The 18,459-nt window shown below is 31.8% G+C and overlaps 1 protein-coding gene across 1 annotated transcript in view; it reads right to left on the bottom strand.

Moving 5' to 3' along the window:
• Nucleotides 1-18,302, bottom strand: part of LOC126780512 (failed axon connections) — a 28,407-nt gene extending 10,105 nt beyond the window's left edge. Inside the window, exon 1 of the mRNA XM_050505071.1 lies at nt 17,821-18,302. Within this exon, the coding sequence (XP_050361028.1) occupies nt 17,821-18,129 (309 nt within the window). The 5' untranslated portion in view covers nt 18,130-18,302. The remainder of the gene's footprint in view (nt 1-17,820) is intronic.
• Between the last annotated feature and the right edge of the window lie 157 nt (nt 18,303-18,459).

Genomic DNA, 18,459 nt, shown 5'->3' with positions numbered 1-18,459 from the left:
CGCAAGTCTCGTAACCATAGTGACGCGCTAGAGCAGACCCAAAATCTGGGCGGGGAGCCGGCAGCTGTATTGATTTCGAACAGGGTTCACCGGCCGGATCTCCCGCCCCACCCCGCTCACCCCACAGCTATCGCGGGCAGGCTCGCCTGCCTGCGACATCCCTACGATTACCTACGACTGCCATATATAAATAAAAAGTGTGATAAGTAAAATTTCGGTTAGGATACACGATAATATCTTCGTAAGTTATAACAGGAAGTGGATTGAAAAATTTGGTACCGATATGTTATAGTATTAAGTATATTGATGATTGTAATTGTAATGATTTAATATTGTTTTTTTTTTATTTCTTAACTTCGGCGTTAACTCTGAGTTATTTAGGTTATAGTTATAAAGGTTCATATAAGTCTATTTTTTTTTTCTACAGAACTTATAAAGTTTGATTAATTAAATCATCACGAATGACGATGCCTGTCTGAGATATGGGTATCATTGAAATATTTATGAATTCTACAAATCTTTTAAGACGGTAAACTAAATTGTTGTTTTAATAACTAAAATTAAGGTTCATTATTATCAAATACTAAGTGATAAGCTTTTCGCATCGTAGTTGTACAGATGGTCCTTGGTAATTGTATCAAAATAAACACAAAATTATATCTCAATTTTTACTTTATTAAATGTTAAATATCGTTAACAGAAAATAAAACGTTTTTTGTAAATTTCAAACATTTATGATATTATAATAATTTATCTGATAACAGTTATGATGTTCGAACCGGATGTTGCGAATAATAAGGGTTATTTAATCGACATTTTTTATTGTATAAAATGATTTACATACAAATACAATTGGCTAAAAAAATAAAAATTACGTATATTATATTTAAAGAATTATTAATTAATAAACTAAACAACGAATACACCAAGTACAGTAAGAATATGTATATATATTCTTTGCAAAATAAATCTACCCGATGTACTTTGATCACCTCTCAAACAATTATATTATTAATAAAAAACGTCAATAAACAAAAACCTGTTTTGTATATACATCTAGATTAGTTTAATCCTATTAAATTGAAATTTTACAACATAAATATCTTTGTACAATAGAAAACATAATATGAAAGGCATTACAAACAATGTAATGCACTTCTATCACATATTAACATAGTCACGCGAACGACAATGGGCAGTGAACGGATCAACTTGGAATTCCTTGAGTGGTGGCCTAATGGCAGATTAGCATATTTAGCGCGCGAAGCTTCCTGAATTCAAAGCACGTTCCCGAGGGAGAGCGCCATAATATCAATCACGGCTACTTGTGAAATTAAAACAATCGCGGTTATTATTTCCATCTATTTTAATTTTAAAGAATGATGTACGAAATTGAATTTATAAGTTTCGAACTCAAAAGTATAAAAAAATTTACTTGCTTTTTAATTTATTTCATAAAACTGGTTTTATAGGACACATATAGTTAAGAAAATTATTAAACATTTTCGTAATTAATTTATTTGTAAACCCAATCTAAGAAAGATAATTTATAGATGCTTGAGACATAAAAAAAACACAGATTCAAAAATTTATAGGCTAATAATCATTCAGAGGATCGCGAAGCGGAATTTTAAAAGAGCCCGAATAACGTCCCACGGATGTGTGTCCTCTGATACCGGTTTTCTGTCAGAGCATTTAAAATTCCTTTTCTACATGAGAAATGTTACCTTGATCTCGGGTACAGTTACTGTATCTATATTTTAAACACTAAAGAATAGACTCGCCACATTGTCGGAAATTATTTGCAATTTAAATAGGGATGTTGTGACACGAGTCACTTTATAATATGAAATTTTTGCATTGCTCGCTATCGACTAAATAATCTAACATATTAATCGGTTTAAATATTCATTCAATAAGCAATATTGTTTGTGGAAATATTCGCGCCCACGATTATCAATTTACCGAAGTATCAATCCTTAATTGTATACATGCAAAATACTTTTTATTTCAACTAGCTTATCCGAATGGGTAATTTATGAACACGATAAGTTGACATAGTTAATGATACTAAAAAATAGTTATGTACAGACGGTGAAATAAATAAAAGGAGTAGTGTAGTGCAAAGTTTTATCGCATATTTATTATTATGTTTAATATGACGTCCAGCATGCAGTATGAAATAAAAACGTCTTTTGTGTTTCGCTAGCATTTTTAATTTATTTTAATGAATAGGTGGCGCACACTGTACCACGACCTACTTCGAAGTGTCACAAGAGGGTTTTCACCGAGGGGTGAATGAAAGGAATGTCAAACGTAATTTATAAGTTTATGTGAAATATTATAAGTTGTGCTTTAAGGTTGAAAGATTTAAACATTTTCGTCATGTTATATAAAAATAGATCATAAAAAATTATTAAATGATTAAGATAATAGCTATTAAAGTTTTTTTATTTCTACATGTAATATCAGCGAAGTAAAAAAATCGCGAATATTATAGACGTTTTTGTGCTATATATGAATAATATCATCGACATGATAATTTGATGATACGTGAGAAAAAAAATTATAGACTTGTCGTAGTTGCTCATTCGATTGCTTCTATTTTATAAGTAGATTATAGTTAGGTAATTATAAATAATTTGGTGAATCTAATATATATATTTTAATGCAAAGACTTCGTCAAAACAACTTTAATATTTCTGCAATATTAACAATCCTTACATTCCACAAGGACTTGTTGCTTTATTCATTGAGTAAGCTTTAAACTTGGTGCCTTTTTAGGGACATATTGTGTAAAATAAACAGGTAAGCGAACCTTTAACGGAGCGACATAATTGTTTCTTTTAAAGTATCTTCACAGCAGACAGACAATTATTTTAGAATTTATGTTTAAGTATTGTCCAACTTGGACTCGTATTATTAAGATATTTTTTATTGTTTTTATTTCATATAGACAAACACCAAGTATAGAGTATGTAATAAAATATTACTTTATAAAAAACAATTTACAAATTTGAATAATTGTGTCAAAGAGACACAAGGCAATTAGATGATGAGCTTACGGACGGAACTATACGCTTCTAATAGAATTTTTAAATATAGAACCTTTTACAACTATCTTTATCCATTTTATCCTACAAACGATGAGATATTCAAATCAATTTAAATAAATTTTATAATATTCTATATTTTTAAACATTTAATGAAAAAAGCCATAAATAGCCCAAGCTTTGGTCCTGACGTTACATAACATACGTATATTGTGGATAGTCAGCAGACATGATTACTGTCGCCTCCCGGGCGCACCCCTAACCTCCCGTCGGGGCTGGTCGATGGCCGGGGTCGCGCAGGCGCACCACGCGGGTCGAAGCACTCCCGGTTGCCGACCCCCACGTCTACGCGCCTACGTATTATATTCGTACATATATACTATATGACATACATACATAATTAGGGTATATTATATAAATTTATTCCTACATCACCTCTGCATTGATTAAATAAATAATATAACATTTTAAATAATAATTGATATTACGTTCCTTCTTTTCTTCAAGTTAAAAAAGACTGAGTGCTAACTTTTCGTTTTAAGCTTCTCTTACATATATCACATGCATAAGAGATTAAATTCGATTCGAACAGGATGACCTCTATCATTTCACTATGGCAGTTCAAATTGATGATAATGCGATCATTGAATAGAAGTTTGAACTAAGGAAGCTTTTACATTTCAGTTTGCGATGTGGATTCGGTCGGGAGGTCATCTGTCACACAAAATTACATTAAGGCATAAGTTGAACAGATGCTCTTGACAATTACCTAATCCATAACATGTTAATACATGTATATATTATTTATATATATTTATAGGTGATACAATTAATTTGCTATTAACCGGCTATATATGCTTCCAGATATAACTTTTGACTCATTTAGTATACTAACAAATATTATTATTATTAGTTTAAATATCGGTAATGCCTTGTCAAATAACATGCCGCAGTATTCAGAATATTTTGATAACATTCAGCCACTTCTCAGAATATTTTCAAATATAGTGTTTAATTTTAAATCCCGCACCAATAAATTACGCATAGCTAATGTAATTTACCAAGCGATCGATATCCGACAGTAGGAAATTAACGCGAATCACTTCGCGAACTCAACACAAGCGATTCGAAACAAGAGCCCATTGACCTCGCTATCAGTATTCCAAACCAACAACGCAACTCTTTGCCTGCATTAACGTAACATTACTAATTACGTAGATACCGTGCTAGTTGGTAGGAACAACAAGCACTGAATTCGAGTTAATTTTACCAGCGGACGTTAGCGATAAGTGTAAACAATGCATCACAATGCACACCGTTACTTAAACATCAGCTTTCGAGAAAACACTTCACATTAAAGCCATATTTGTATTATTGTTTTATTATTACCAAAACTCGTACTCGTAGATTTAATCGATTAAAGAGAAATTTTAATACTTTAAGCAATATATGTATAATTACTTATAATTTATACGGTTTATTTTAAATGAGTTTATTATTTGTTAATACTAAATATAGTCAAAAACAACACAACAATTACCGCAATGATTATATAATGCTATTTTATAACATCAATTCCGACGTCGTAGCACTGAATATCCGGCTGCGTACAAGCAAAGAAAGATCGCTTGGCAGGAAATTGTATTATAGATTATTTGATTACAATATCTCGGAACATCTCCGGAATTGTACACAAAATCGAATTAATACATCAAATATATTATACTCAAAAATCTAAAAGTTTTTTTTTAAATAAACATTTTAATAATAAAATTTACGACTTTCCTTAAATTTGTTTAAACAAATCGCTTATTAAACACTATAGCTATAATAGCTGTTTCAATAATTAAACGTTTTGTTACATTAATAAAATCAATTATTCCAAATTTGACGTGGCACTAATTAGACGATTTGGTTAGTGCTGATGTAGGACGATATGCGACATAGACATAACATGATTAAAAACCAAACAATAAACATTATCTACTTAACTCTGCAAATTCTATTGAACAGTCATAACAAAAGCGCTACGTATATAAATAACTAAGTCCCAATATAGACAGGCTTATCTAGAGAAGTGACAGGATATGTATCTACGAATGCAAAGCAATAGGATACAAAGGGCTAGATGAGATAATATTTTCCGTATGTAGAATCAGCATTTGTATTCCGCTTTTGTACGCACTCTCTTTTTCTCAGCCTTATGAATAAAAAAAAAATCCGAAGAAAAATGTATCATGATCTACATTATAGAGATACTGATCATTTTTAATGTATGTATTTATTGCGTTACTTTTGCGAATGTTATGTAACACTTTTCAAAAAAATAAACTTACTATTATAGTAAGAAAAAAGCTAATAAAAACTATAAGTAATATTATAACAAAAGAAAACCCAAAACAGCTCAAGTACTTCTATTCCAATAATTCTCTGTTCTTAAACGAGTCTAGACTTCATATTAAAAGCGCCGACCGATTAATTCTCCCCCATACTAATATAATTCAAACTTCATTTTCTTTAAGTATTCATATAAATAAGTTCAATTAAGAGAATGATATACAGAGCAGTATTAAAAGAACGATGATCTTGGATGATTTTATATATATCTAGAAGTGAAGCTCCTCAAGCTAACGGTCCAACTTTATATTTCTTCTCTATTATGTGCGATAAATTGAGGGAACAACTGAATTAGAATCAATTGCTTTCTAATGACATGTAATGGAATGATTGTCCTCTTTAAAGTATATCAAAGAAAGGTTTATCCAGCCTACACTTCTCGCTTGTGTTCATTGTTTAACTGATCACTTGAATGAGCGGAAGTCGGCGTCGGTTAACAAATATTTTACATTTCATGGAAGCTGATCGGATTTCGGAAGGCTATCTTTTACAAAAAATAAGTTATCAATATATTAAATAACAGTGTTACAAGATAAAAGTTCGATATAATTATTTGAATTAAAATATTATACTTTTTAAATGCTTTTTTGGGTCTTTCTTAAAGTAATTATAACGATAATTTTTCGTGTGTTAAGTTAAATTTTAAAATTCTAATTATTTTATGAATGTAAACTTTATTATATATGTTTATACTATTTTTATACCTCAAGAGAAACTATATTATTAATAATTGTATAAAAAATGTAACATTTTAGGTACTACCGCGGTGTTCGTCAGCACTTAAAATTTAGACGTGTTTAAAAAAGGGAAGAGAGAGAATTAAAAAGGTAAAGTATGTAATTTAAAATGTTATTTAAATTAATGTTGAAGTTGAATGTATACGACATCATTTAAATTGTATTATTTCCAGTTTATAGCAACTTAATTATTCCTTTGAGATGCAGAATATGTAAAAATTTAATTAATTCCCGCCTGCGCGCCACTATTGTTTGCAATTAACGCTAATGAGGTTATGGCTCCGTTTAATTTACACGATTTGAAGCGATGAGTCACAAAGCTCTCTTTGTGACGCAATAGGTAGGAAAGTAATAAAGATAATTTTAATAACACTTCATAACTTAACTTTGACAATAATTACGATTACTTTCTTAAGTTGAGTTTTAAGAAAAGTATGGTAAAACAAAGAAGTATAAATTAAAAGACAGTAAAAAAATGAAACTAATTAATACCTAGGTGTAACCATATGTGTTCCAATTCTTTACTATTCGTGATTCGAAGCTACGATGTCGCTGCGCCTTATACTTTTTATATAATATACCATTAAATTGTACAATTATTTTTAGTTTTTTTAAAAGCTTCGAATTTTAAATAATAAACTAATTGAATATGTAATAAATATTTGATATATCTGCTCACTGAACATTTATCTGTCAGAGCATGAACTCCATCTAAGTCTGTTTCCTATATTATTGATTCCCTAGATTGACTGATTAGGTTGGTCGAGTTTTTTATACTAAATAAATAAAATATCAAAACAACCGCTAGACACTACACTACAAACCAAAAACAATCGTTAATTGACGTGTCTTATCTGTGTCTTCAACAATTAACTAAACACGACTTGGTAGTAGCTTTAATATACGTGATCTAAAATAGATAAAAGATAAAGTTATTACGAGTATAATCATCAAAACGGATATAAGTAACTTTACAAAACAATATATATAATAATTGACTCGAATAGAATTGTGAGATGTTTTATTTGAAATTAAAAAATTACAGAATTGTTTTTATAAATATATTTTCGTTTTCGTCGATTAAGGTTAATTATGTTACATTCTACGCAGCCGACGCAAGTTTGTATGTAGCACTTTGGATATATACTAGTAAATGTGAAAGTCTCAACTATAATGTGGTATAAACGTCAAAATTGTCATGTTCTTATTGGGAAAATGTACTAAATCTATCCTATGAAGCGTTAAAGCATTTTTTGCTACTGACGTCGGACATCTTACTTTTCCTATGACAAAAACCGAGACCGTTCGACGCAACTTATTTTCTCTTTGTACAACATAACAGTAAGGGCTCTTAGACATCTACAGATGCAGTAATGATACACTTCACTACGAGTTCTATAGTAATAAAAATTGAATCCGTTTTTTACTATTTCCTATTTTTTGTCTTCCCCTGTGTGTTCGTAAAATAATCTAGATAATAATCTGAGAGACTTTGTCTTTTATTGTTATTTAATAGTCTTCATCATTTTGTACCTAATATATATATATAATATATTAAACCACCTTTAAAAATACCAGGTGAACGTACATATATCAATGACAAATTCAGGTAACAGATTCACAGAACACAGCTGGCTGTGTAGACAAGAAATCTACAACAAGTTACTCGCAATCACCAGTAGGTTAACAGGTTAAATCTTTCAGCGAAATCGTCAACCGGTAACTTTAACGGCAGGAAGGGATGTATATTTTCCAATAGCTTCCGAAGGTTAGGCGTTGTTCGTCAGTTTTTGCCGTCTGTCTGTACATGCGCGGGCGTCCGGAGTACGGCGGCGACTTGAGAAAGTGCAGCCGACATAGCGTGGCGTGACTTCATAGCTCAGTGGCCAACCTACTCGGGTTTCTCATTTCATTGCGATACACACAGTGTGGTTTTCGCTGATCTATTGATTTAGAATTATTCAACACGGTACGTTAAGAAAAACTACGATTTTGCTTAAAGAATACAATTTAAAATTGTATTCCTATACTTACAAAGGATTTTACAGAAGGATTGCTCGTAGCAAAGTAAAACCCGACGTGATATTTTATTAAAACAAATTACATTTGTTTCTGTTAGATGATCGTAAGGCACACAAGTTTCCACATAATTAATTAACATACATATTTGACTTGCGCCCTGAATAATAATAATAATGTACCAAAACATATGTGTTATATATTTTAATACACGAGAAACAATAACAGTTGTGGGGTATTTAGCATACTTTCGTGACTAGGATAAAAAAATAGGTTGCCGACGAACTTGAGCGCACCTAATCGGGATTGCATTGCGTTATTATTGATATGCATAACGGTGCATGTCGGTTATATTATAGGTTCTGTATCGAATACGAATCAGCGAGTTTGCGATTAAGCAAGCAATGCGCACTTCCGTCCTGATGGACCAACGTCTGAGGTCGACGCGTACCCGGCCCGCATTCTTCAGCCAAATACGTCCGCTCGAAACGAAGATCCCAATAGGAATAATAAATGCATCGGCTACCTTGATGACTTGACAAAGGATAACATCTACGCGACCGCGAAATAAATTACGTTTCTCGACATTGTCAGTTAATTATATTTTCAACAGTATTTTTGGTCTCTGTACATCAAAAATTATTTCAAGAACGAACAGAATAACTGAATTTCGGAATTTATAATCACGTAAAAAAACAAACATTTAGTCGTATAATTTTTTTTCTTAAATACAAAATAATTTGACTTCAGAAGTAGAATATTCAGTGTTATAACTTGGTCACTCTTGATAGGCTGTAAATAGAAATGTAGAAGCTGAAATGCGTTGCCGTAAGGTAAAAGTATTCGATTGTACGTAAGATATCTTTATAATCGCTTCAATCGCTTTATGACACTGTTATTAACCTGTAGTACTAAAAATAAAGCTTACTTATATACACGCCTCTCTCTATTAAACCACTCAGTGTACTTGCTCGATGGTAGAAAGTGGCTACGATGACTATAATAAACTGTCTTACATCAACTCTTTTGTTAACTACATTCACATTACTGGTAAAAAATTAATCGTAGATTAAGGTATATTTTTTTCTTCAATTTAAGTTATTAGTTTCTAGAAACGTCGGTGTTGGTAGGTGATTCATCCGGAAAACTTCCATGTTTTCTATTTACTCCAATATTTTAATAACTTTACTAGCGATATAACACAAAATCTGATATCGATCCGTGTTTTGTAAATATAATACAATTAAACTTTATAAACCAATCTAATTTGTGGCTTTTTGAATTTAATCAATATATCAAATAATCGTCGTGAAAATTGTCCCTTAACATTGTATTTTGTTAATTATATTTAAACGATTACTTTGGGCCGTGTTTTCTTTGACGAAATATCAACATATATGCAGGTTTTTGGTATTTTTTTCGAATTGTTTCATTAGTTGAAGTAAACAGTTAATATTCAGGCTGTTATGCATTATATTATCGATAAAAAAAATTAGTCTGTTTTTATAGTTTATAACATATTGAATTCAACAACCATGTTGCTCTCCACTAGGGTATGTCATATAAAACTATTCTCAATATAAATACACCCTATACAAATCATTCTTTTTTTAAATCAATATAATATACCTAAGGTGTTACGCCCTTTGTATGTATTATTGCACTGAGATACTTTAAATCGAAACACAACAATACGAAGTATCGATGTTTAGCAGTTGAATAGCGAGTGGGCGGTACGCACCCAGATTAATGTCTGAGCGAAGCTCTAACAGCCGGTGAAAAATATAACAATGACATCAAGAAGCAAATGTATAATTTTACCTCTAGAAAATATGATAATGAATATTATGTATATTTTTATTTAAATTCATTTCCCAAATTTAGGTCGATCGTAATAAGTCGAAACGGAAGGACGTGTCAACCGAAATTAGTATGACATCGTTACCATAAACTAAGTAGGATTTGACACGAACTTAGCAATGATACCATAATCGATGTCCCCTAATTAATTATCGATGGCGTGAACCAAAATGTAGAAGCGTTGCGTGACGATCCCACCCAATTAACTAGTTACTTCGAACCAGACGAACTTTATATCCCCAAACGGCAAGGAGGATTAAGTAATTAAAACTGAAGCCTTGTTAACAAAAATTAATTAATTAAAAAACATTAGATTGCTAAAAGTAAATTTAATAAACAAATAACTATCTGTGGTGAATATGAATCCGTTGGCTAGAAATATCTTAAAGTAGTATAACTTATTCAGGTTCAGAGCACATTGAAACTAGATCTCCACATATTTCGATTGTTACATTGTTAACGCCAACGAGTGGGAGACTAGTCAGTGCTCTATCTAGAATCGCGCGCCGTCATAGGTTTCTACAGAAACGCTCTCGCTACTTTCTTGTAGATCAAATGCGTAAAACCAGATGAAAGTATGTCGCATGCGGTGCTTTCCGCGGTACATTTCGCACACACTCAACTCCTCTGTGAAAGCTTCCACCGCAAGTTATTGGCGTTGACCACAAATTTACTTGGTTACTTCTTGCGTGATATATTTATGTAAACATTTTAGTTGAAACAAGAGAATGTGGTAATCGTGTGGTTAAAAATAGAATGTGGTAAGGCATAGAAGCAATCGCACAATATTTGCTCGTAAGTCTGCCTCTATATAAATTTAGGCAGTAATAGTTTTCAAGTTATGCCCGATTTAGAGAAAAATATGTAATTAATATGTTTTGTACATTGCAGCTACATGCATTTTAGAATGCGATTCTTATCAAAATCAAACGCAAAAAGTTTCAGGCTACCCATTTATATTTTAAAATCTGACATTTTTAAAATGCTTCTGTCTTGTACTTTCGTTATAGTAATTTGAACTAAACATTATTTACGATAGAGAAATTATTGTATTATTAAATTGATACGTAATTATCTACATTACGATAATAGCAACGAGTTGTTGCACTCTGTACGATTTAATATAGATGTTAATAACAATGCGACGCTCACATTAAGATTTAATAAGCATTCATAGCAATATCAATTGAACATAACTTACATATGTGATGCCAATACATTCTTAACATAGTTTTTATTATACATGCGCGAGCGTGCAAGTCAGGCCGACACGCATCGACACTAATGAATATTTTATTATGACAATATATTCATAAGTATTTATTCAGTGAGCATCGACGAATTTTCTTATAATATGCCGATAAAAGTGAAACGTATTATTGCACGATTGCGATTGAACACATCTCTTTTTGTATAACAACGTGCTCAAATTAACGAAAGCCTGTATTTAGTTGATAACTTATTCAATTAATTCCCAAGGTTATGGCTCGTTAAATTAATTTAAAATCTTAAATATAAAAGTAGTCATCAAACTCTTTATTGCGATAGCGGCATCCATTTTACAACAAACTTAAAAATATTTATTGGCGTGTTTTTATTGCAGCTTCAAACGAATCTGCGCATCTTTATCAACAGTTCTTCAAGTTTTGGGGTAAATGATAATAGGAAGACGATTTTTTAGTTATTGAACTATTGTGATGTTTTTTTATTACAAGTTTTGCTTGAAATACTTCAATAACTGAACACCTATTTGATTACTATTATTATTACTTTATTACTAACTATTAAACTTCAGAAATTAATAATTTAACTCAACACTGCAAAATAACTAGCTTGTAAAGAATTTGCATATGAAATATAACAATTTTTTTAAACCTAAATATCGACTTATTGATATTGGTTTTTAATATTGAATCGTTTCAAAAAAAAGCTTCAACACAAGTAGTCGCTTATAAAAATTCGATTACGAATACATTACTTTGAAACTGAAAGCCCTATATACATATGTATTAACATTTTTAATAGCTTTTAACACGATACAATTGTCAAGGAGGGGACGAGATCAAGTAATTTCGACATTAATTTATTCTATAACACAAGGGCGAGGATGTGACATGTGTGAATAATTAAAATAATGGACGTAATAAAACTCCATACATAACTAGGTTATTGACCGATGTCGAAAACATCGTCTAATTAATTCAACTTATGAAGTTATATAGCGGTAGGCAACGGTATAAAGATTAATATTATCATGTTCACCTATGTGCGACAAACATTCGTTACTTCAAAAAAAATTTACACGACCATAATATCTTATTAGTATCCATAATTTCGTATTAGTTATTATATTATTTAAACCTTTGAATATATTTTCAATTGTAGTTCAGCGTCTATTCCTGTATGTCTTTGGTGCGGGAGCGCATACACGAGTGCCTACATAACATATTTTACTTGTAAACGTCAAGATTCCATATTTTTGTGAAATAATGATGAGAATTTGTCGCAATATCAAAGTAAATATCAAGTAGACGATATCTGATGTCATTAACGTAAAACAATAATCGAGAAAAGAAAATTTTACAACGTCATCAAAACCGAAATGTTCCGCATAGCATTCAGAAATATGACCTGAATTTACTTCATTACGAATTACTAACACATTGTAACGTAAAACGAAAGTGTTGCGTTGAGAGTCGAGTAAATTTATTAGTTGATAGCGTACAAGGTTAGCGAGGGCAACGGCCCCAGTGCAGCTCCCTCCTCTGACACATGGGATCCTAACCGCAACATTAGTAATACAAATCGCTTTCTGTTATAAAACCGTTCGTTTTAACTGAGCTGCTATGAACTTGTGAACGGACTTTTTTTTATAAAAACTGTAATGATTTGTATGAGATGATGTTTATATATAAATGCGTTATCTATTGAGGTTGCGTTACTTTTTATAAGTGTTTATAAGTGTAACTATACAATACATTGTTATGTTTAATTGTTTTACTTCAACTAGTAAAATTATAAAAAAAAATTAATCTTTTCCTATTTGGATTAAGTAAGTTAATTATTACATAAATCTACAACAAAAATATGACCTCCAATGTATATATTTTTGATTTTATAACATTCATTGCTATCCCCTCTCGAAAGAAAATAATATATACATATATTCGAAAATAAAAAACCTGTAATTTCCTCTCCAACGAGCACCAAAACTGGTCCAGCCCAATTCTGTCCGCTCCAATAAGCTTTTAATTTTTATTGTGTCAAGTTTCGACGCCCTGTTTTTATAAGCACTTAATAACAGTGCAACATTGTAATGTTTCGAAGCGGTACGACTATTCACTTAGCCCACGCATTAGTGTATTGTGCAAGACAGACATACGCGGCAGAATAATATCCTTTATAATATATTTATTAAAGCCAAGTTACTTCTGCAACTATACCTGTTTGACTACCACTCTCAAGTAGAATGGATAGCTGTTGTTGTACACAAGGGAGCATAAGTTTATATGCAACACTATGGAGAAATGACCGTAATGAGTTAATTAATATAAGCAATTTTAAAAACTCAGTAATCGTAACTTGCCGGCTAGTCGCTTAATTCGCTGCCCTTAATAAAGCTACTCGAGCAACGAGTAATTAGGCATTCATAACAGAATTCTCATATCTTTCTCTCCTCCTCAGGCGATGTAGTGCACTTTTAATTACGTGCCAGCAAATACATTTTTAGTGCCACTCTGGTAATAACTACAATGATACAATAAACCTCGGATGCGTACGTTTTCTCTGCGTGTTTCACCAGCCTTATGAATAATAAGAGAATGGCTCGACATCTGGCGGCCATGCTACGGGCAATGTGCAGTGTTTTTTCAATTAAGTTTTTTAATCCTCAATGCGAGTGTTATGACTAATGCTCTCAAAGTACAAGGAAGCGACTGATTATTTAAATAACAAAAACGTTCAATCGTTTTTTTTTTAAGGTAACCAAGTTTACATAAACTTTCTTTAATTCCGGTATAAAAGGAGCGTTGTTCAAAACAAACTGAACGTAATAGTAAAATTTGTTACTACACGAATATTTCTTATCCAACACAAAACATTTACAACTTGTGAACAAAAGCAAATCAAAAGAGAAAACATCGTCGCAAAACATCACGTACAAATATCACAGAAGGTGCGCAGGCGACGATAGTTCGATATCAATAGTTCTGATAACCAATGCATATTTGCTCATGTGTCCACAAATTTTTCGATAAGATATTTGAGGAAGTTGCCTATAAATAAACAAGACCGTCCTATATTTCCTACACTATCACATTATATATTATATCATAACGTGTATTATAATCGCTCATAAAATTAAAAGTATAGTATATGTTTCTATTTGCTTTAACTCTAAATCTGTCCGTGTGTAGTAAGTAGCTTCATGTTATATAGTCTACTAGTTTCCGAACGAGACTTTGTCCGCGTGCGAGGCTGGTGTTAGGTAACCTGTCCTGTTCTGTTTCTGATAACGTATATGCAAAATTTAATGATAATCGTTTGTGTGGTAAAGACGTGAAAGTTTAAGAAACAAACAATCTTAATTTTTTTAATTAAATTTATACTAATATAAATTATTATTTATTTTAAATAATGACTTGAATTTTATTTTCATATTTCACACCGCATCAAACTTTTACTAGGGTATTATTTCAGAAAACAATTTAATCCCCCTAATTATATTGTTTGTCCCGAGAAACGTGAACGAAAAAGTCGAAAAAACCTTAAACCTTCAACCAACATTATCAATACGTGTCTTTTTAAAAATAACTCGATATTAAAGCGGTGCTATAATATGCGTACTCCGAATCCACGCCGAAGGATATAGATACTAAGAACTTTTTTGATTAGAAAAAATACAATTTGTAACTTCGACTTGTGATGTTAAAACAATCGATAAAAACACAGAACAAAATAGAAATATATTGTTTGAGCGATACGAAAATCAAATTAAAAAACAATTACGAATTAAACTAAAACACAATGAATGATGAATCAAATATTTTCATCAAACAGATAACAATACAATACAAACATGAACAATACAAACAGGACGCATCTAAGACCCTCGGTAAATATTAATTCGGACGGATAGAAATCGCTCTACGTTTCTCAAATAAGTAGTTTTCGAATTATTTCAAATATTTAATATAAACGCGTTGAAAATGGCATGGTTAGATGTATTCATGCTGTGTAATAAATAGTTGGGCGGAGCGCTTGGCATTGGTGTACCTGTGATTTATACGTATTAGGTTATAATCAAGTTATTACTTTTATTATTAGCCTTTGTGTGACTATGATTATACAAGCGTCAAATTCACCTAATTGATCATAACGACATCAGTAACATCAGTTAATCAGGCGGCCATTTACTTCGTGGTAGGTAGGTAGGTCAAGGTACCACCCCTTTATCACTTATACCTATGGTAAATAGCACACTTAGCATTGTTGTGTTCCGTTTCAAGGGTGTGCCAAAATAATAACAGGCACAAGGGACATAATTTCTTAGTTTTCCAGGTTGGTGGTGCATTAATAATGTAAAGAACGGTGAGTATTGCTTACAACGACAATGTCTATGGGCGGTCCACTTACCATCAACTGGCCTATTTGTTACCTGTTATAAATAAATTATAAAAATTTAAAGCGCTGACAGTCTTATTGAGGTGTGTTCAAGCACTAGTGCACTCCCTATTGCTTGTCTCTCATAATCCGACGGGACGACAAATTTGAAACGACCGGAAAGAGTTCATGCGCAGGATCAGCGGCGTGCATACGAGGCACGGGTGAGTAAACATTCCTAACTTCTAAACTCCGGACTGCTACTGAGTATTTTTTATAATTTTGTATTGGCTCGACCCAAAATTAATCCCAAGGCCTCAGGAGCTCCAGTCTTAAAGTCTAACCCCTAGACCAACGGGGCAAGAAAATAATTTAATAAACAAATATCTGGCGCACAAAACGAACATTATCTTACTCTAAGAAACAGTTCTTTTGAGAATTACTGCCGTTGCACAAAAATTGTAAATCGTACCACAAATTCGTTTGCACCAATACTTGTTTAAATGAATAACTGGTCCTGAAGCGGATGGCGCAGTTGAATGCACCATGGATAGCTAGCATTTGGCTCAGGGCTACCAACTTTTGATAAAGGCTGACCCGGAAATAATTACTTTTAAAGATCGAATCCTCTCTACCTAATTAAAATTGAATTGTAACTACTAAAAGTAAACTTCAAAATTTTGTAATGTATATTTAGATACAATTTTAAATTCACAAAATGAGAACAAGGTTGAGTCCAGAGATACGCCTTCAAAATTTGCAGACAAATCGATAACCCTAAGCCTTAAGAGTAATCCGTATTATTTGCTACTAGGCTCGTTATATTGTTTTATATATATATATATATATATATATATATATTTCTTACATTAACTGAGAAGCTTAACTAAACCATCAAAAACAACATGGCAGCAAGACGCCATTAAAATTACCTGCATTAAAGATTCTGATCGCTTAATTGAATATAACATAGGTAAGGTAAAAGGTATCTTACTTTATCGAACTACTTACATGTCAGATTTTTTAACATTACTTTATAGATAATTTGTTCAGAAATATATAGTGTTAATAAAGTAATGTTATGTGCATTTTTGTCTACTTATTTCATGTATTCTTAAATTAATATTATAAATATATTTAAGTTTTTTAGGAATGATAATTTAATATTCCGTCATCGATCGGTCAATTTAATAACACGAAATAATTGGTTTTTTTTTTTAGTAAATCTATGAAATAGTAATAAAAATTTGTATCTTTAATCCACCGACATCCGTAAGAAGCTTAGTTATAAAATTTATGATGTTCCTACATTTATTAAAGTGTTTTCGGCAAGTTGATACTTTATTTCAATTAGTATAAAGCTGACGGTTAATGCTATCACGTGTTGGTGAACAAAGAGAATACCATGGACCATGGTTGGTCAGTTTGAGCGTCGTTCAGTTGGTCATGCGCAGTAAGTTTCCAAAAACGTTAAACTGGGCAGGATATACGATGATACTCGACGCATGCGCATTGCACAAACCATAAGTTCATATAAATTGATATTTAATATTTATTGAAATTGATAATTTATAATAGTTATTTATTGATTAATTAAATCTTTCTAATAAAGTTATGAAAGAATAAAATCAACAAATGTGTTGACTTGTATTAATTTATTATTTTCCAGATTAATTGAAAATGGTCGTCATGAAATGACTCAATAAAGAATTACGAAAGTAATGCGTATTTTGAAAGGGATAGTTTAAACAAATTCCTTAATTGCTGCATACGAAAAGGAACCTTTATATTAATATGCATTGTATCAATATCTAGAACCCGATTTTTTTTCTAAATAGAGATTTTAACATGAAGAAATAATTTCATTCGCAAGGCCGGAATTCGCGGCAGCAGCGTCGTCCACAGCATGTGTTAAAAACAATGAAGGGATGCATATTACTTAGTTCCATGAATTAAAAAAAATCCCCAATAAATTGTGGTTTTAAAATAATTTCATCATGCTCTCATGTTTTTAATTTAACCGTTTAGTGCATTATTAAAAACAACAACTTAATCAATTTAAACATGGAACGATCGATTGGTGCGCAAGCAATGTGTAAGTAAAATGAAAATAAAAGTTAATTCTTTTTAGTTTCACAACATCAAGCACTTACCTCATATTTGATACCAGCCAAGCGGAGCCATGTTTCAACTTTCAAGCAGTACGGCGAAGTCGACGGCAACAAAGGAGTTCGTGGGAATTGATACAAATATACGACATCTTTCTCAAAATTAATTTTGTGCACGGTGGGCTTAGGTGGTGCCGGTTCAACCTTTTTCTCTTCAGCTACCTTCGTTTCTGTCTTTTCTCCCGACGCCGGTGCTTCTTCTTTTGTTTGACCATTATCAGCCGCAGCGTCATCTTTTAATTCTTTTTCTTTTTCTGTATTTTCTGGTACATTGTTTATTACTTCTGTAGCCATGGTGCAAGTAATTTACACAAGGCTTTTACTTCACACACGGTCGACTCGCGTTTTTTATTTAAATAACTTTAGTTCACCACCGCTAACACAGGGTGCGTTAGCAGCGTTAGCAGTGTAACTGACTATCGCAAAGCTGTGAGCCGTCCTACAGATAGTCAACTGACTGAATAACTGGTTGCCAAGCAACGCTATTCAATATTCACGGCGCACTGGACTACAAAATGGCGGCTCACACTGAGATAACGGATGCACCGCGCGATCTTTTTTAATTTAATAGATTAAAACATAAAAATGTTTTAAGTAAACATAAGCATAATAAAAATAAAAATA

The sequence above is a fragment of the Nymphalis io genome, chromosome Z (assembly GCF_905147045.1).
Source record: "Nymphalis io chromosome Z, ilAglIoxx1.1, whole genome shotgun sequence".
NCBI lineage: Eukaryota > Metazoa > Arthropoda > Insecta > Lepidoptera > Nymphalidae > Nymphalis > Nymphalis io.
This window is presented reverse-complemented; position numbering and strand designations above follow the sequence as displayed.